The sequence below is a fragment of the Hylobates moloch genome, unplaced genomic scaffold (genome assembly GCF_009828535.3).
Source record: "Hylobates moloch isolate HMO894 unplaced genomic scaffold, HMol_V3 SCAFFOLD_14, whole genome shotgun sequence".
NCBI lineage: Eukaryota > Metazoa > Chordata > Mammalia > Primates > Hylobatidae > Hylobates > Hylobates moloch.
Window position 1 is genome coordinate 68,512,805 of NW_026652289.1, and position 20,163 is coordinate 68,532,967.

At 44.6% G+C, this 20,163-nt stretch overlaps 1 protein-coding gene across 5 annotated transcripts in view; it reads left to right on the forward strand.

Annotated features, from left to right (window-relative positions):
* ANXA2 (annexin A2) overlaps positions 1-12,952 on the forward strand; it is a 66,582-nt gene extending 53,630 nt beyond the window's left edge. For all 5 annotated transcript variants that reach the window (XM_058427253.1, XM_032174667.2, XM_058427251.1 and 2 more), the window contains exons 6-13: positions 3,420-3,510; positions 4,635-4,714; positions 6,717-6,776; positions 7,728-7,821; positions 8,384-8,479; positions 8,897-8,955; positions 11,082-11,204; positions 12,593-12,952. In XM_058427253.1, the coding sequence (XP_058283236.1) occupies positions 3,420-3,510; positions 4,635-4,714; positions 6,717-6,776; positions 7,728-7,821; positions 8,384-8,479; positions 8,897-8,955; positions 11,082-11,204; positions 12,593-12,652 (663 nt within the window). In that variant the 3' untranslated portion in view covers positions 12,653-12,952. The remainder of the gene's footprint in view (positions 1-3,419; positions 3,511-4,634; positions 4,715-6,716; positions 6,777-7,727; positions 7,822-8,383; positions 8,480-8,896; positions 8,956-11,081; positions 11,205-12,592) is intronic.
* The last annotated feature ends 7,211 nt before the right edge of the window (positions 12,953-20,163 follow it).

The following is a 20,163-nucleotide window of genomic DNA, read 5'->3' on the forward strand; positions in this document are numbered from 1 at the left end:
CCTTTAAAAAGATATGTTGTGATACTAAGGCAAGAAAAAAAAACTCATAGCTTTTGTTAAGTGAAGCTTGCAAATTCTGCCCATCCTTTCGTGGGTGTTTCTTCCTCCCATATTCTCTCTGTCAGTACCATTTGTTTCAAATTCGGGCAGTATCAGAACATCATAGTGCATATAAGGGGTAATTTCGGATGATGAATCGTACCTGATTCGTACCTGTGAGAAGGTAACTGTGAAGTCTCATTGCACGTTATCTTTTATGTTTTTCTTTCGTAACGTTCTTTTGAACCTGGAATTTTAGGTTAAATTAAGTAAAAATTCTAGATTGGAAACCTCCTGAACTTTGTGCATACCTAAAACATCAAGTTTTTTGTTTTCTTTTGTTTTGTTTTTTGAGACGGAGTTTCACTCTTGTTGCCCAGGCTGGAGTGCAATGGTGTGATCTCGGCTCACTGCAACCTCTGCCTCCCAGGTTCAAGCGATTCTCCTGCCTCAGCATCCCGAGTAGCTGGGATTACAGGCATGCGCCACCATGCCCAGCTAATTTTGTATTTTTAGTAGAGACGGGATTTCTCTATGTTGGTCAGGCTGGTCTCAAACTCCCGACCTCAGGTGATCTGCCCACCAAAATACTGGGATTACAGGCGTGAGCCACCGCGCCTGGCCAACATCAAGTTCTATATAAATGCAATAGATGCACACACATAAATGTATGTTACTGCAACACGTTTGGACCCTTTTTGTAGTGTGGGTCTGCAGCATTTGAACAGTCCGACACTGCCCTCTGCTGACATACATGGGTAAAGTCTGCGCTGTAGTTGGGGAAGCCATATGTCTGATTTTTTATTCTAAGTCTGACTGTGTTTTCTCTGATGCCATTGTTCCTTAATTATGAACAGTCTGAGCTGTAAGCCTGTCACCAGAGTTAATGTCACAGTTCAGTTGTCATCCTTTCCCCAGAGAACACAAGAGTGAGGCTGCTTCGGACACTGGGCATCTCCAAAGCCTGGAACTTGATAGCTCAGGGCTGCTCTAAGATTTGTTGTTAAGTCTCTTTCTTCCTTCAGTTCTTCAGCTTAGCCCAAGCTGTGCTCAGTGTATTTTAGCGGACTTGTCTGAGTTTCCTAAGTAGGCTGTACTGCAGAAAAGACGTCATTAAGAATGATAAAATGTCAACAACATTTCATGATCCTGGTTGATAAAAATAGCGCTCCTGAAAACCGAGTCTGTGGACCTTTGGAGGCAGGGATGAGTCAGCCTCTTCTAGGTTTCTTCTGACCATCAACACTTCAGATCAGTTTATCTTGTTTTCATCAAGAATCTATTTAGTTGTGATTCGTGTGGCTTTACTGGTATCTATTACTAGGTATTAGTGACTTGAAACAGACCTTTTTGAGCTGTCAGTCACTGTCGTAATCTATGTAATTGGGACCAATGGAAGGTGCTTTAACTGCTGAAGCTTTGACCCTGTGCCAGCTCTTCCATTAGCTATCACAGTTGAGTACCCTTCCAAAATCCATAAAGCTTGAAGTGACATTAACTGAACTATGCTTAAAAAAAAAAAAATCTGTTTTGACTTCTGGCAGTGCCAGTGGCAGTATCTGCCATATGTTACAGTAGAATTTGCCCTTGTGATAGGAACTGTGGACAGTCTGTGGAGAGTTTGGGCCGGGCTTTGGAAATTGCCAAGGTCACCTTTGAATGTAGACATAAAAACACTATTGGAATTCTCAGATATTACCACTGGTATATCAGTGATGGAAGGAAACACACCTTATATTATTCTGCCTGTCTTGCAATTCTACAGTGTCAAGATATAACATTTCTTCCAATGTGTGTTATTTTTAGACTATATTTCTGTCATCCTTGAGATTGAACAACTGCCTCTCAAAATATTCAAAGATACTCGGTAGTCATTTAATAACATTTGTGTAGAATGCTGTATGGACCTTTTGCTAACAAGGGGAGAATTTTTGGCTTTGCTGGAACCTCTACAAATCATGATTAAAAACTCAGAAAGAAGAGCCATTGGCTCAAAGATTAGATGAAGAATAAAATTCAAAATTAACCATTAACCTGAGGCTTACTTAGCTTATATTATACAAACTACTTTTTCAGGGGCATATAACCTCTAATAAGTTTAATTAATAGCTGACACACTTTGCATGTGGGTAAGTAAGTTTCTTATTGTATTAACACCTTATAATTGATTTACATTTTAAACAGTTGTAATTCTACTTAGTTCAAAGTGGTATTTCCATATTCGGAAAGACAAGTATTAAAGAATCCTGATTATTAAATCTTGACTTTGATCATGAAGCCAGCTTTGAAATACATGTTTCATTGAGTCCTTTCAAGCTATCTGACATGCTCAAAAGTGTATATATTAAATTTGAATACATCACCCATCAATTTCTTATTCCTTAATAAAGTGTTGGTGTCTAGGTTTATTTGGCACTTCATTATTTCTTTTTGCTTCCCTAAAGTGCCTGAAGAGTGCATAATTACCAAGCAAAAATGGAAGGACAAGAATGAAATTTTTAACATTAACCCAATTTTGCATTTCAAAGAGGTGAAGCTAAAAATTTTTTCTTAACTATACCTTTGCCTGGTAAAAAGACTTACTCTAACAATGCTGGCTGCAAGTGACAACATAAAATTTCTGTGTTCCTTTATTTTAGCGAGAAGAATTGTTTAACAAAGAAAATTATCATCTGTTAAAATAGTAGGTGGTTATTGTAGAAAGTGAAAAATAATAATAAGAAAAAGTTTCTTTATATACCCACAGCAAAAGGCAATTGCCACTTTTTAACATTTTGGCATATTCTATTGCTGCCTCTTCCTATTCACTACTTTTTTTTTTTTTTGAGATGAAGTCTTACTCTGTCGTCCAGTCTGGAGTGCAGTGGCGTGATCTCGGCTCACTGCAAGCTCCACCTCCCGGGTTCACGCCATTCTCCTGCGTCAGCCTCCCAGTGTAGCTGGGACTACAGGTGCCCGCTACCACACCCAGCTAATTTTTTGTATTTTTAGTAGAGACGGGGTTTCACTGTGTTAGCCAGGATGGTCTTGATCTCCTGACCTCGTGATCCGCCTGCCTCGGCCTCCCAAAGTGCTGGGATTATAGGCATGAGCCACTGCGCCCGGCCCCTATTCACCACTTTTTTAAACAAACATATTAACAGTTGAACTCAAACATGGCAATCCCACCATCTTGTGCTCTGGTGAAGCATTTTTTGAAGGAATAGAAAATACCATTACTTTGTGCTAAGGGATAGAGTATAGATTCTTCAGTAGGAATGTAGGAAGCAGGATGCTAACAGACCCAATCCATGTTTGCGATTTACCTGATGGAGATCAGAGAAGTAGGCTAATGGCGGGGAAGCCTTTCCCTGCTGATGTTCGTGCTTCCTGGTTCACAGGGGCTGGGAACCGACGAGGACTCTCTCATTGAGATCATCTGCTCCAGAACCAACCAGGAGCTGCAGGAAATTAACAGAGTCTACAAGGAAAGTGAGTAGCTTGATTTCTGTGATTCATCCTCTCAGCCCAATTTATGTGACTCTGTCATGGCCACTGGGGTTAGTGTTCAGGCTAAGATGCCTGGATTAGTGACGTGCAGAAGCGCCTGCCACTTTGACCATGCAGGCGAGGTTGGCTGTGGTCCAAGTTTCTCTCCTTCACCTCCTCATTGCCTGCATTTTGATTATTACATTCCCCTAGAACTTCTGTGTTAGAAGAAGGGTAGACAGGGGGGAAAGGAGAGAAAACAAAACTCATTTTTAAAAAAGATCAGATGAGGAGAAGTAGCAAGTATTATGTATGGATTCCATTTATTGGGTGCTGTTCAGTCTCTGCTCAAGAGGTTGCCAACTCTGGACTGTGGATAATTTAAGAATTACAGCAAGAAACCCCTGTGAACCGGTGCACATTAAGCAGTATAGAAGGCTATGAGGGGAATAAACAATGCAACTTACATCGCTACTGCATTTCTTTTTTCTTTCACTTTTTAAAGTTGATATAGTTGCACATATTTTGGGGGTACATGTGATATTTTGGTACATGTATTATATATAATATGTAATTATCAAGTCAGGGTAATTGGAGTATCCATCACCTCACACATTTATCTTTTTTTTGTATTAGGAACATTACAGTTATTCTCTAGCTACTGTATTTCAATATAGATGCTATTTTGAATATTGAAATATAATTTCATTCAAAAGCATTATTTAATTCTTAGTAGTTTTTGACATTGTGCATTTTCTCAGTGGACAGTAAAGCACAATTGTGTGTGTGTGTGCCTGTGTAGACCTCCAATTTTTTTTGATGTTCGGAATGAGTATTCACAGTCAGGAGGGCTGGGAGCCAGTATTTAAACTACACAAGAGGTCACTGATCAAAGGTGAGCCTGAGGATCCCTGATTTGATCTAGCCCTGCTGCCCCCCGGCTCTGATTTTATGAGGGTGAAAATCATTCTAGTGAATTCTTCCTCTGTTTGGGGTTAAGGAGAATGGATGTGTCCAGCTAACATAGCTGTTCTGCTTTTCAGAGTCTTAGTGGGAAATGGGGAGATTGGGGTGGGTGGTTGGCTACACAGGCAGAAAGCATAAAACCAGATGTATTTTCCTCCAAGTGTACAAGACTGATCTGGAGAAGGACATTATTTCGGACACATCTGGTGACTTCCGCAAGCTGATGGTTGCCCTGGCAAAGGTTGGCTTCCCAGTTTCTTTCTTTGCCCTTGCTTCCTCCCAAGGCAAGTCACATACCTCATTTTATACTTGGAGTGAATTAACTAAATCCCCTGTGCCTGCATCAGAAATTCAGCTGCATTTTCGAAAGTGGGTTTGCACTGTCACTGCAGAGTTGTCAATTTTGTATAATAGGATTTCTTATCCTGCAAAACCTCATGGACAAGTGGACTTTGGGAGCCAGAGGAGGGATGGGCAGCTCTCAAGTCCTGGCCTGGATTTATGTGCCAGAGCGTTGGCCGCGTGACTTAGGGAAGGTCACTTTGCCTCTATCTGTGGTCATGCAGGACCCAGTGAGAAGTGACCTTCTGGTTTCTTTTTCCTGCGTTCACTTCTCATGGAAGAATTTGCCCATATAGTCTTTTGTCTGGAGTGGAGTTGTCTTTGTGGAGCTGATTGCTAATATTAACACATTAACATGGAGGAAGGGGCACTTCCCCTGTGAATCCCTAGTTCTGGCCAGTGTGCAGCTTAATGCTTATGTGCCAGGGGAGGGATGAGAGACCCTGGGAACCCTGATGACAAATGACAGATAGTGCATCCGGCCCACTCACATCTCCATTACTTTTTTTTTTTTTTTTTTGAGACGGAGTCTCGCTCTTTCACCCAGACTGGAGTGCAGTGGCGCAATCTCGGCTCACTGCAAGCTCCGCCTCCCGGGTTCACGCCATTCTCCTGCCTCAGCCTCCCGCGTAGCTGGGACTACAGGCGCCCGCCACCTCGCCTGGCTAATTTTATTTTTGTATTTTTAGTAGAGACGGGGTTTCACCGTGTTAGCCAGGATGGTCTCGATCTCCTGACCTCGTGATCCGCCCGCCTCGGCCTCCCAAAGTGCTGGGATTACAGGCGTGAGCCACCACGCCCGGCCTTCACATCTCCATTACTGCAACAACTCCTGTGCCATTCTCCCTGGCTCTCCTCTCTTCACTACCACCTGTCCCGTGTACCGCCATCCACGGATCTCTGTGAAATACACTTTCACCATTTTACTCCCCTGTTCAAACGCCATTTCTGCTGCATCAAATTTAAACTCCTAACTGCTGTGAAAGGTCCTCTAAATCCTCCCTGCATCTTCTTTGCTCATCTTTCCTGCTCAGCTCTGCTCTGACAGGGCAGCTTCTTACTTACCTGGGAGTGTGCTGTGCCATCCCTCGTGTGCCAGCTGGCTCTCCCTCTCTGCTTGGCTAGCTGCATCTGACTGACCCTTGAAGTTTCAGCTTAAGCCCAGGCCCATCGTTCACACTCTTTGCTGACTCTGCCGTCTGAAAGTTCTTCCTCCTCCCGCATTTTGTATCTTCCTAGTGCCGTAGGTTCCCGGGCTGCTTTACATTTTTTTCCACATATTCCTCCATCTGCATCACAAGCTGTCTGTGGGAAAGAGCTAAATAGCTTTTTGTGGGGGATGGGGACAAGGATTCTATAAGGTGTGTAGGCCAGGACTGGGTACCAAGGAGGGGTTGTTGATGGCAAGGCACAGCCCCCACTTCCTTGCTCAATGATTTTACCATGTCTTGGCTGGTCTAGGTTTCTTTTTCTTTTTCTTTTTTTTTTTTTTTTTGAGATAGAGTCTCACTCTGTCACCAGGGCTGGAGTGCAGTGGCGTGATCTCAGATCACAGCAACTTGGTTCAAGCGATTCTCCTGCCTCAGCCTCCCGAGTAGCTGGGACTACAGGCATGTGCCACCATGCCTGGCTAATTTAGTAGAGACGGGGTTTCACCTTGTTAGCCAGGATGGTCTCGATCTCCTGACCTCGTGATGTGCCCGTCTTGGCCTCCCAAAGTGCTAGGATTACAGGCGTGAGCCACCGCGCCTGGCCCCATCTAGGTTTCAAAGTAAGAAAAATCTTAGGTGGATACTTATTTAGGAAATTAAATAATGGCTTACATGGACTGGGGAGAAAACATTTTCAGTTTTAAAATACACAAAGAAATGGATTTGAAGTTCTTTTTTTTTCCCCCATAGGGTAGAAGAGCAGAGGATGGCTCTGTCATTGATTATGAACTGATTGACCAAGATGCCCGGGTAAGTGCTGAGCTTTTTGGTTTGAGTTTTTGTTTTCCTGTAAGTCTCTGGATAGTCTATATAGTAATTTAACTCTGTGTGAGAAAGGGAGGCCAGCAGAGACCTGTCCTTTTCTGGCTGAATAAGACTTTTGCCAGTTCTAGCTGCATTATCTCTGAGAACTATTTGTTAAGCTTATTCAGACTGCAGTGAACTATATTCCTTACTCAGAGGGTCAATGATTATCTCAAAGTAAGTCATAAAAGCTGCAGAAAAAATTAATTTAAATTAATGTTAGTTTTAAAATTCAATATATTCCACATGGCACTTCTAGCAGGTAGTAGAGAAGGGTTTTAAATAAAGTAATAGAAGTTAGGTTTTGCAATTCCTAGATGGTGGAAGATCACGGAATAAATATCTACCCTTGCGTAAGCCTTTCTTCCTCTTGCCCTCCCTGCCATTGTTAGGGCTACTTGTAGCCCCTAAATTTTCCAGAAACTGAAAATGAGACGAGATGGGCTCCTTTTCCAGCTCCATCAATCCATGAGTCTCTGAGAAGCTTGGGAATGAGAGCCTGGTCTGTAGCTGTCCAGTAAACATCTGCTAGCTTATCTGCCCCTAAATGTGCCCAAAGGGAGGACGGCCAGATGTGTAAATGAACATTTACTTGTCCTTCTTTATATGAATACAAGCTCTTGGTCCCTCCTTTCTTATTCAAGGAAGGAGATTGTACAGCAGACCTCACGAATTATCTGCAGTCTCATATGGTATCCATCTGTGCCTAAGGAAGACTGCTTGTGATTAAGACTTTTGACCTAAATAGTAGGTCTCTGCCCATGTCTGCAGTATAATCATCTTTCCTCATTTGGCATTTTGAATATGTAGCTTTTTTTGTTTTTTTTTTGCATGACATTTTTTATGACCTTACACTGGATTGTGTAGTTAACTTTTCCTGGTTGGTTGTACTTGTAGGATCTCTATGACGCTGGAGTGAAGAGGAAAGGAACTGATGTTCCCAAGTGGATCAGCATCATGACCGAGCGGAGTGTGCCCCACCTCCAGAAAGGTGGGCACTGTGCTGAGGGAGTCTCAGCCTTGGGGCTGTGGCTGGGGCGGCCGGGTGGATGTCCATGTTGGGATGGAGTCTGCCAGAATGAGGTTCTGTCTCCGCTTGGCACTCTCATAGGCTCACCCATTTTTCCTCACCTTTCTCTCCCATTCTGGATTCTTTTCCCTTGCAAATAGTTTCTGCATTTGGTGCTTTATTCTGCAGCTCCTTCTTATTTGATGATCATTTTGTCTCGCCATTATTTGTTGAAGTAGTGGACTTTGGTGCATGGTTTGTACTGTTTCCTGTGGTTTTCAGATGGAATGGGTTCCACTCAGGGGAGATAGAGATGGTCCAAATATGTGGCCTGGGCAGTGCCATTCAGGACAGGTGGTATGGCTGCTCCATGACAAACTTGGCCAATGTTGGCTCTGGCCACCATGGCAACCTCTAAGATCCTAGAATGCTATGATCATCCTCAATTTTTAAAAAAAATTATGGTGCGTAAAACTAGGTGGGTGATCATTGACAACTTTGACTAGCGGCTCTGATCTGATAACTCTTTGTTGTTTTTCCTCAGTATTTGATAGGTACAAGAGTTACAGCCCTTATGACATGCTGGAGAGCATCAGGAAAGAGGTTAAAGGAGACCTGGAAAATGCTTTCCTGAACCTGGGTAAGTGAATGTGGCCCCCATTCCTGGTAGACATCAGCTACCAGAGCAGAAGTGACAGATGGCCATCCTCTTAATCCAAATGTGTTTGGGAGGTGTGACTTCTATGCAGAAAGGCCTAACTTGGTAAGAGATTGTTGCCAAGGAGGAGTAAGAGAACAGGAGGAGAGAGGGGTGTGTTGTGGAAACTCACGTATGCACTTGGGTTCTGCAGGTCTCAGAGACCCCTGGTTTAAAACCGTGGTGGAACTTAGTATTGCAGAGGATTTCCACATTTCCCTTAGCCTGTCCTATTTTGCAGCCCTTTTCCCTTGCATTAGGTCACTTCTGGTTTGTGGCCCTGGGCCAGGGCATCCTCTCTCACTGGTAGAGGAGAGACCAGAGCAGCTGCAGCCCTGATTCCCTTTCTTCTCTCCACAGTCCAGTGCATTCAGAACAAGCCCCTGTATTTTGCTGATCGGCTGTACGACTCCATGAAGGTAAGGGCAGCTGGCTGAGAGAGCTGTGTTTCCACACTCAGCTTTTCTTCTTTTGGGCCCCAAATTGAGTCTCCTTGACTCATGGATGGAGGAAGGGGACCCCACTGTCTGGATGCAGAAACACACTAGTCAGTTGTGGTTGTATTTGACAGCTGAGAGAACCACAAATCTGTCTTCTCTCTCTCAGCTGCTTGAACATGTATTTGCGTACAGGCAGAAAGTAAAGTGCCATGGAAGAGAGAAAATGTGACATGGTAGTCATGTCTGATCCCTGCTCAGGTTTCTCAGTGATTTCTTCCTGTTACTGCCATAGTCAAGACAAGCGAGGAAAGAGCGATTATTAAGCACCCACTGTACAGTAGACATGTGCTACTATTTTACCTTAAATCATTGCAAAACAACCTCTGAGGCTTATATGATTATCTTCTTTATAAATGCAGAGATGGAGCTCAGAATACCTCAGCCTGCTTGAAGTTACACAGACAGATTTGAACCTGGGTCTATCAGACCCCAGAGACAGCCCCACAACTCTCCCCTAAACGAACCACCTCTTCCCATAGATCCATCCCATTTTCTACACCTCAAATATGCCATGTTTTCTGGCTTCTAGGCTTTTGCATTTTCCTTCTGGAACATCTCCCTTGTCTGCGCTGCCTCTGCCATCTGTCTTTGAGTTCCATATGAAATAGCACCCCTTGGTACCTTTGGTCTGATGCTCTGGAAGTAAACTCAGTGGTCTTTATTGCACATATCATTAGAAATGGCACAGAGCAATGATAGAAATGTGTTGGCATGTCCCCTCTAAGCCTGCAAGAGTCAGGAATCTCTTGTTACATATGGAGACTCAGACGGCTTAAACTGAGCCTTGCAGTAGGAGGTGCTCAGTATATATTTATTGAATGATGGCATAGAGTGGGAGTCTGTGCTGACTACAGCCTGGTGTGTTTGGAATTCCCAGATGCTCTTCTTTCTTTTCTTTTCTTGTCTTTTGTTTTTTTTTCTTTCTTTTTCCCTCCCTTCCTCCCTGCCTTCCTCTCCCTCCCTGCCTTCCCCTCCCTCCCTGCCTTCCCCTGCCTCCTTGCCTTCCCCTCCCTCCCTGCCTTCCCCTCCCTCCCTGCCTTCCCCTCCCTCCCTGCCTTCCCCTCCCTCCCTGCCTTCCCCTCCCTCCCTGCCTTCCCCTCCCTCCCTTTCCTTCCTTTCCCTTTCCCTTCCTTCTGTCTCTCTTTCTCTCTCTTTCTCTCTCCTTCCTTCCTTCCTTCCTTCCCTTTTTCTTTCTTTCTCTCTTTCTTTCTCTCTCTCTGCCTTTCCTTTCTTACAGGTTTTTGGAGAACAAGTAGTGTTCGGTTACATGAATAAGTTCTTTCGTGGTGATTTTTGAGATTTTGGTGTACTTATCACTCAGGCAGTGTACACTGTGCCCTAATATCCCTTATCCAAAATGCTTGGGACCAGTAATGTTTTACATTTCAGATTTATTTTTGATTTTGGAATATTTGCATATATATAATGAAATATTTTAGGGATGGGACCCAAGTCTAAACTTGAGATTCATTTATGTTTTATATAGACCTTACACACATAGCCTAAAGGTAATTTTATACAACGCTTTTTGGTAATTTTGTGCGTGAAACAGTTTGTGTTAAGTGCTATATGTGGAATTTTTCATTGTGGCATAATGTCGGCACTGAAAAAGTTTTGGATTTTGGAGCATTTTAGATTTCAGATTTTCAGATCAGGGATGCTCAACCTGTAGACTCTTTCTTGTTTGTTTGTTTGTTTGTTTTTTTTTTTTGAGACGGAGTCTCGCTCTGTCGCCCAGGCTGGAGTGCAGTGGCGCAATCTCGGCTCACTGCAAGCTCCGCCTCCCGGGTTCATGCCATTCTCCTGCCTCAGCCTCTCCGAGTAGCTGGGACTACAGGCGCCCACCACCACGCCCGGCTAATTTTTTGTATTTTTAGTAGAGACGGGGTTTCACCGTGGTCTCGATCTCCCGACCTCGTGATCTGCCCGCCTCGGCCTCCCAAAGTGCTGGGATTACAAGCGTGAGCCACCGCGCCCGGCCTGTAGACTCTTTCTTTAATGATAACATTCTCAGCGAATGTAACAAATATCAACTTGATTTTCAGGGCAAGGGGACTCGAGATAAGGTCCTGATCAGAATCATGGTCTCCCGCAGTGAAGTGGACATGTTGAAAATTAGGTCTGAATTCAAGAGAAAGTACGGCAAGTCCCTGTACTATTACATCCAGGTAAGCCCGAGGTGCAGCATCACCCTGCCCTGCCGTCCAGAGCACCCCGGGCGCCGGCAGGTGGCCTGGCAGAATGATGACACAATGGTGATTTTCTGTTTTCTAACTCTGGGGAAGAGATGCTAGTCATCAACTATCAGGGATTTATTTTGAAAGCACCATTTGTGATTTGTCCTGGACTTTGTAGAATCAGGCAGATGTTTTATATTTTTCACATCTGTTACTCTACAATGATCATCGGTGTTCATGACAATGATCCTGCAAGGCTTGCTGACATCCCGAAGAGACTTGGAAGATCAATTACATTTTACTTTTTTTTTTTTTTTTTGAGATGGAGTCTTGCTCTCTTGCCCAGGCTGGAGTGCAGTGGCCACAGTCTCGGCTCACTGCAACCCCAGACTTCTGGGTTCATGCCATTCTCCTGCCTCAGCCTCCCGAGTAACTGGGACTACAGGCGCCCACCACCATGCCCGGCTAATTTTTTTGTATTTTTAGTAGAGACGGGGTTTCACTGTGTTAGCCAGGATGGTCTCAATCTCCTGACCTCATGATCCGCCCGTCTCGGCCTCCCAAGACGGGGAGGGATTACAGGCGTGAGCCACCGCGCCCGGCCACATTTTACTTTTATTATGCATTTTTTCCTTGAAAGATCCTCTGGGATAGGCCTGACAACTTTCAGTTACTCAGAACTCCCATCTCTCCAATCAGTTTAGCCTCTGTCTGTTTTGGCATGATGTCGCATTTGCATGTAAGGAAGTGATCGCATTCACAGTGGTACCACTGTGTAGATTTCAGACAGCCCTTTCAATTCCCCTTTCTAAAAGTTCCTCAGATGTCCAAAGGCATACCCATGGTTACCAAGGATGAAGTTAGAGCTGGGTCTTTTGTAGCCAGGTTTATTAGGGCACATGTTTAAAGTCAAAGGACCAGTTAGACTCTTAGTACTTGTTCCTCACCTCACCAGCTTATTTCCACTTGACCTTAATAATGCAGGAAATAGCAGAGTGAGCTAGGAAAGTACCCTGTTCTCTGTGGAAAGGCGAGGACGAGAGAGGAAAGTTGGGGTGCTTGTAGGACCTTGCTGCAGTAAGAACAGCCCTGGTCACTAACCTATGTCAATCCTCAGCACCTTGCACTCTCTCCACCCCACAGTCCTAAGGAGACTTGAATGTCTTCCCCAGCACCTCCTCCGACCACACTCCCGGAGGCTTCCCTGGCAATGGTTTGGGTGTGGCCTTCCAGGCCTTTGTGTCAGGGCAGGTCTCCTGCAGAGTCTTCTCTTTGTCTTGGGAGAGGCTTTGTTGTGCGTTGAGGCTACTTCTGTGTTATTGAGGAGTCTGGGCTTTTTTCTGATACCGCGTTTCTTTTTTCTCCTGGGCCATTTGTAGCAAGACACTAAGGGCGACTACCAGAAAGCGCTGCTGTACCTGTGTGGTGGAGATGACTGAAGCCCGACACGGCCTGAGCGTCCAGAAATGGTGCTGGCCATGCTTCCAGCTAACAGGTCTAGAAAACCAGCTTGCGAATAACAGTCCCTGTGGCCGTCCCTGTGAGGGTGACGTTAGCATTGCCCCCAACCTCATTTTAGTTGCCTAAGCATTGCCTGGCCTTCCTGTCTAGTCTCTCCTGTAAGCCAAAGAAATGAACATTCCAAGGAGTTGGAAGTGAAGTCTATGATGTGAAACACTTTGCCTCCTGTGTATTGTGTCATAAACAGATGAATAAACTGAATTTGTACTTTAGAAACACGTACTTTGTGGCCCTGCTTTCAATTGAATTGTTTGAAAATTAAACGTGCTTGGGGTTCAGCTGGTGAGGCTGTCCCTCTAGGAAGAAAGCTCTGGGACTGAGCTGTGCAGCATGGTTGCCCCTATCCAGGTGTCGCTATTTAAGTTAAATTTAAATGAAATAAAACAAAAAAAATCAGTTCCTGAGTCACACAATCCACATTTCGAATGCTCAGCGTTCACATGTGGTCAGCAGCTAGTATATCTGGACAGCGCAGGTAGGGAACTTTTCCATTACGACAGAAAGTTCTGTTGGGCAGCAGTACCTGCCCAGGGCATGAGAGGACCTATGGGGGAGAAAAAGGATCCCAGAGGGACCCCTCATCTGCTTATCTTTCTACAGGTTAATTAGGTGAAAATAAGCATCAGGGGCAGCCACAAACTGGGGAGAGCAGTGGGGCAGAGTGGGGCAGGCTACAGCATTCTGGCAAAGGAGATCCAACACAAGCTGACGGGGAGCACGGAGAAGGGATTTCTTTTGACTGGGAGGATTGAGAAAGATGATAGAGAAAAGGAACCATTTGAGCTGCATCCTAAAAATCTTAAGGTGAGGTTTTACAGCTGGGAGAAAGCACTCCATGCAGGTTCTTAGGGGTCTGGGAATGAATGACAGGTCGCTGATACAATGGTACACATGTCAAAAAGTTGAGAGAGTTTTTTCTGTACAGTGAAAGTTATGTCTCTCTCTCACTGGCCAGTGGCCTTCCCTGGAGTCGCCTGGTTTCCAGTACATTTTCATGGATAGACTGCATACACATGTATATATATGTATGTATCTATCTGTGTTCATAAATGTGAAGGTGCTGTCCCCAGGCTGCCAGTACTGGGTTCTGCAGATTCCTTTTTATACAAGTGCTCCCCCTAAGCAGGGTGGAGGGCTGGGAGTGAGGGGAAGTTGACTACTCCCCCTAACCCTTCTCCTTAGTGGAGGGTGTGTCAACTACTCATTTTTGGCACCTGGCTGATGCAGGGCCCACTCATTCATCTGCAGAGACTAGGTAGGTAATGGAAATGAATGTATGAAATGGGCAGGTTGGACAGAAGTGGGGAATCTGGGGAAAATGGGGAATGCCTGCGTTGCTTGAGGCATTCAAATTCAATTCAAACAACAGTCGCAACAACATGGCATTGACCAAACCAAATACATCTGTGAGCTGATTGGCTGCTATTTTGGCCCTTTGGCAAACTTTGGATGGAAATTTGGATGGAGCATGGCTCTTGGGTCACTAGTGGCCCATAACGTACCTGAAAGGCCCCTGAGATAGTCCTTAAAAAGCAGGTTATGCAAAAATCAGGTATTTTATCAAACGTGTCCTGCCTATACATATTAAAGTGGATGCCCCAAATCACAGAATATACTGTTCTGTGTGCTTGGGGCAGAGTTCAAGGAACTGCCTAAGAAGCAGGACCTTTCTCATTAACCCCAAATTATATTGAACTCAGAATTGATAGGGCTGGGCAGAGGCTGTCAGGAGCAATGTTTCAGATCAGTGAACATTTAGGCATTGTTACCTGTCAATCATACTTGTGTTTCAGGCTGCAAAGGGAGCTGTGGTGTGGAGAAGACAAGGCCATGGGTGAATGTGGGGAAACTTATGCTTCCCCTGTGCCCAGGACAGTCTGGCCACTGGTGTGGCCAACAGGTATGTGGGAAAGTCCAAAGGGCAGGCCAACATAGGAAAGGCGCTTGGAGAACTGTTTCAAACACTCTACTGTCTTTCCTCTATACAAAGCAATGGCAGTCCAGTGTTTTCCAAAACTCACAGCCAGGGCACTTGAAATTTGGTCCCATTTTCTTCTGGATTTCAGCCTGTCCTCAGTCAAGCTGTCCAAACTGTTTCATGAATAAAGAGAACCATCTGGAGGTTTTACTATTCTCCCCAGAAATTTTACTTTGCAAAGAGAAGGAAAAGGGTACCTGGCACGCTGTGAGTTGGTAACAAGAACTTTGATTTTATTCTTTGAGGAATAAAAGGTAATTGATGCAATGTAGCTATGAAAACTTATTGTACTATAACACTGTGATCAAGAACGTGATTTTTTTCTCCCTGCTTTGGTGGGGCTGGGCAGGGCCATCATGTTGCACAACCCCCGAGAACACTCATCCTGTTGTAGTCTATGTGAATGTTATCTCCCTTGGTGTTGTGCAGTGCACAACCTGTGCAGCCATACATGACAGCCCTGTATTGTGACCTAGGTGTGTGTGAGATCGTCTTTTCTGCCTTTTGCTACAGAGTTGCTTTTCCAATTAAAAAGTTAGAAGGCAAATCTTATTTAGAAACAAATGGGTGAACCCCCAAAGGTCTTGACTTCTTCATGGACTCTTGATCTTCAGACCAGTTTTACTGGGCTATGCACAAATGGCTGTATATGTGAAGCTTCCCCAGTATGTGAAGTTCCCATGGTATAAACTATTAGTAAAGATAGCTACGGCAGGGAAAACCAGGCTCACAAAATGGCTACATTTAGCAAGACAAATGATTTGAGGACAGAAATCTTTTAAATCAATTTTTAGTCTTTAAATGACTCCCGTCTCCAGTCCTCTCTCTGTTTTGACAAACGGCTTTGGCTTCTTATCCACATCGGTTTATTTGACCTCCTTTTTCCATCAACTACCAAAATGAAAACTCTGCTGCGAGAGTGAGGAGAGAGAGTGCAAGCAATTTTAAACATCCCTTAGCAATGAGGCAGAACATGCTACAGCCATCAAGTTCTAGTTGTTCATTCTATTTATTGAAAAAAGCTTGTAGCCTGATTTCTTTTATGCGAGTACATTTGAGCAAGCAAAGTTTATAGAGATGACTTATCTCATTACATTAGAAGAGTGATTTGCTATCTCAGCATCTATAAGCAATTTTAACAGACATTTCTGGATGAAGAAAAGCTTTTGTAAATATATGCGAAAGACACAATTTCATCAAGCATTAAATTGGAGGTGCCCTGGAAAAATATTACATTTGTGCACTCAATTAGCTTGATTGTGGCTGAATTTTGTCCACTGAAGGCAGCATTCCTGCAGAAAAACAGAAGCATTCCCTATGTCAGCAGGTTTCCTGAAACAAAAACACTTTCCTCCTTTGCCAGTCCTCTTTTGGATTTGTGCTGTTCCCAGCTCTGTGTCCCTAATCAGGCCTCTCGGTCTTGTTCCTCACAGTAGAGTGTTAGAGGAGAGGGAACCAGATAGAAATCCCTGATAGAAATCCAAACTCCACAATTCCAGCTTTAAATAGCCTGCATTCGGTGCAAAAGCTAAGCAAGCGCTGGGCAAAATTGGGAGGGAGTCAAAGGTAGACTTAAGTCTTCCTGGTCTCCTTACAGGGTCTGTAGGACAGCTGTGCCTCCTGCTGCTCCTAGGACTCTGGTGGCCTTACTGCTCTGGGAAGGGCATCTCCCAGCTACCCCTTGGTATGGCTGTTTGCCCATGTCCTTTTCCCTGGGATGAGTCTGTAGGACCCACCCTATCTTCTATCTTGGAATGGAAGTTTTGTCCTCCTGTTACAGGAATGAGAAGAGTTAGGAAATGAATGGTTGGGGTACAAGAGGGCTTTCTTGTGCCCCTAAAATCAGTGAAGGAAATGAGCTAAATATTTAGGGATGATCATGGCCCTCCTCCAACGCACCCCTGACCCCCTTGCTGACCTGTAGTCGAACCATCAGGGGTCTACTAATAAGAAACAAGCCAGAAAAAACATGTAATGCCAGCGGAACCTGGCTGTGAGGGTGGCTGATGTTTTTAAACAGCAGTGAGGACACGTTGGAACTCTCTCAGCTGTAATCCATTACAGCCTGATACAGTTTGGCTCTGTGTCCTCAGCCAGATCTCATCTCCAATTGTAATCGCCACGTGAGGAGGGAGGGAGGTGATTGGATCACAAGGGTGGGTTTCCCCTATGCTGTTCCTGTGATAGTGAGTTCTCATGAGATCTGATGGTTTTACAACTGTCTGGCATTTCCCCTGCTTGCACGTCTCTCGCCTACCACCACGTGAAGAGGGTCCATGCTTTCCCTTCACCTTCTGCCGTGATTGTAGTTTCCTGAGGCCTACGCAGCCATGTAGAACAGTGAGTTAATTAAACCTCTTTTCTTTATAATTACCCAGTCTCGGGTAGTATCTTTATAGCAGTGTGAGAATGAACTAATATATAGCCCAAGGCAATTATGCTTTCAAGTAAATGTCTAAAGATTAATCCAAGAAATAATAAGGAGTTTGGATTAGGAACAGAGAAATGTTTGAAACAAGTCTTTGTTACTCTGAGATTGCCAGATTTCAAATTTTACCATGGAGTCTTGGATTTTGGAGAACCATCTTGGTCTCAATGAATTGCCTTTGTCTGAATAGACATGAGCTGATATATGACTATGAAGATTTGTTAAAGTCTAGAGTTCTGCAGGTAATATTGGTCCTCAGTCATCCATGTATTCATTCATTGACTTCATTTATTCAATAGACTTACCTCCTATGTGCTGGTCCCTGAACAAAGCACTAGGGATAGGGAGATAAGAGAGAGTAAGAACAAGGCAAAGCCAGCCAAGCACAATGACAAGGGCTGTGATTGGGAAAACCACAGGCACTTGGGGGTTGAGAGTAGCTGATTGCATCCAAGAGAAGCACCTGGAAGGTTTCTAGGGGCAGCAATCCTTTTTTGTTTTGTTCTTATTTTTTCTTTTTTTGACAAATCCTTGCCTTGTCACCCAAGCTGGAGTGCAGTGGTGTGGACATGGCTCACTGCAGCCTTGACCTCCTAGGCTCAAGCTGTCCCTGCCTCAGTCCCCTGAGTAGCTGGGACTACAGGTGCATGCCACGACACCTAAATAATTTTTGTATTTCTTTGTAGAGATGGAGTTTTGCCATGTTGCCCAGACTGGTGTGGAACTCCAGAGTTCAAGTTCAAGTGATCCACCCACCTTGGCCTCCCAAAGTGCTGGGATTACAGGCATGAGGAGGCAATCCATAAAGCTGGATTTTGTTGTTGTTTTTTTGGTATGGTTTTCTTACAAGAGGATTATATAATCATTGCAGAAGTTGGAAAATCCAGAAAAGTGCGAAGAAGAAAACAGAAATTACCTGAAACCCCAGTTGGAACGGATTGCTATTAATATAATTGGCCAGAATGCCCATTTGAGAATCAGCTCTTGTTTCCTTGACAGAAAGCTCATCAGAAAGAACAAGAGGCAGTTTTTCCTCCCCCTTCTCAAAGAGGAGTTGGGCTTTAGGCAGCCACAGTCAGGACTTCCTCGACCCATTGGAGAGTTAAGGTAGCTTTTGGTTTTTCAATGTCTAGTTCAATCCAGGATGTATACCTGGGTTATCTCAAAGGAGTGGGCTCTGGGGTGAAAGGGAGAAGCAAACAGCCTTTCCCTGGGAGAGCTGGGTTTCCAGAGATGGAAAGAGGAAGTTCCCAGGTGATGGGAAATGGTGCCCAGCCCCCACATATCACCTGGAGTGTCTGACCGCAGGAGTGTTTGCAGGAGATCAGAAACTGACCACAGCAGTATTGGGTACCCCTGGAAGAGTCTTCTTGACTGGGCATGGGAATGGGGAATGAGGTCCTGCTCAATGTCAAAGCCTATTTTCCAATCTCAGTCTGATTTGATACCATTTCTTCTCCAATTACCAGAACAGCCCACATCCCATGATGGGAAGCTGGAAGGGAATCTTTTTATGTGTACCCCCTGACTTTGTTTTCTTTTTGACTTTTTATATCTACAATATCTTTCCCAGACAAATCATAGTAAGTATTTCAGACACCTCAGGGCCCCATAATTTAGAGCTAACTTTGTGCTTTGAAGAGCCTAAGTTAACGAAATTTTATGTATCAGTAGGGAACACAGGTTCCCATCAGAGTCATAAACGAGGAAAGGAAAATGAAGTTTGCACCCAGATATTGTATTTTGAGCTGCTGTGAAAACAAAGAAATCACAAAATGATTTCAGAGCAAAGATGAAGCAAAGAAAGAGATAGTAGAATCAAAACTTTTCAGCTCTTCAGTGACATAATTGCCAGTTCTGTTTTTCTTCTTCCTTAGAGACACAGTCGTGCTGTATTGCCCAGGAGGGAGTGCAGTGGCTATTCACAGGCATGATCACAGGGCACTACAGCCTCAAACTCCTGGTCCCAAATGATCCTCCCCACTCAGCCTCCTGAGTCTCTGGGACTACAGGTGTGCACTATCGTGGGACGAGGGGCAGCCATTTCTGTTGTAATATGAGGTTTCCATGTAATTGACACCTGGCTTCTCATAGTGACAGATACAGAGTAAGGTAAGGTATGTTAGCCTTCTTCCTAGCCTGTGTGTTGTTTATTTCTTCCTTTGACAAAGGCCTCCAAATCTCCACGTAGAAATTCAGTCGTGGCCCTCCCTCGTTTCATCCCGGCCTGGGCATGGAATGTTGACTCACCTGTGCCTCCTGCTGCTCCTGAGACTCTGTTGGCCTCCTTACCCCTCAGGGAAGGGGTGCGCTGTGCCTGGGGCTCGTGCTTTTTCCCCCTCTCATAACCCTGGCCATGTAGGGGCTGAGACTGCTATGCCCCGGAAGCTGACCTAATCTCCCAGCTACTTGGAATTCCTGTTCTTGCATCACCCTTCTCCCCATACCCCAGAACCCCTCCTGCCATTCCCTGTCCTGCTCCACTCACTTCCCTCCTGGAGGAGTGTTTGTACAATAGGGGCAGCAACTTCTTAAAGGGTGGGCCCTGCCCCGGTGCTTGGACTATCCCATCACTTTGTCCAAGGACCTCTGCTGTCTTTCCATCATTGCTGGTGACTCTTTGCTCCTACTTAGAACATTTGCTGCCACCCCTTGCCTGCCTCACCTTATTGTAAATAACCTGCCTGCCACTGATGAATTCAGAGATGATGACACAAATTGTTCGTTTGGCACAAAGAATGTGCTATGTAAGTCCAAAGACCAGATAACAACTTTGTCCTCTCTTCCCCCATCCATCCGTCTCTCTGCCAGAAACTCCCCCCTTGACATTGGTCTTGGCATTAAGATTTGTCTTCAGGAAAAAAAAAAAATAATTGGAAGGGGTGATCCGTCAGTCCTTTAGCATACTTGATTTTGTAGTCATTTATCATTTCTTCAACAGAGACTATGGCTCTTAAAGAAGGGAACATGGGGCGGGGACTGTTGAACAGGGTATGAGAAAGTGTGTAGCATAACTGGAGGCT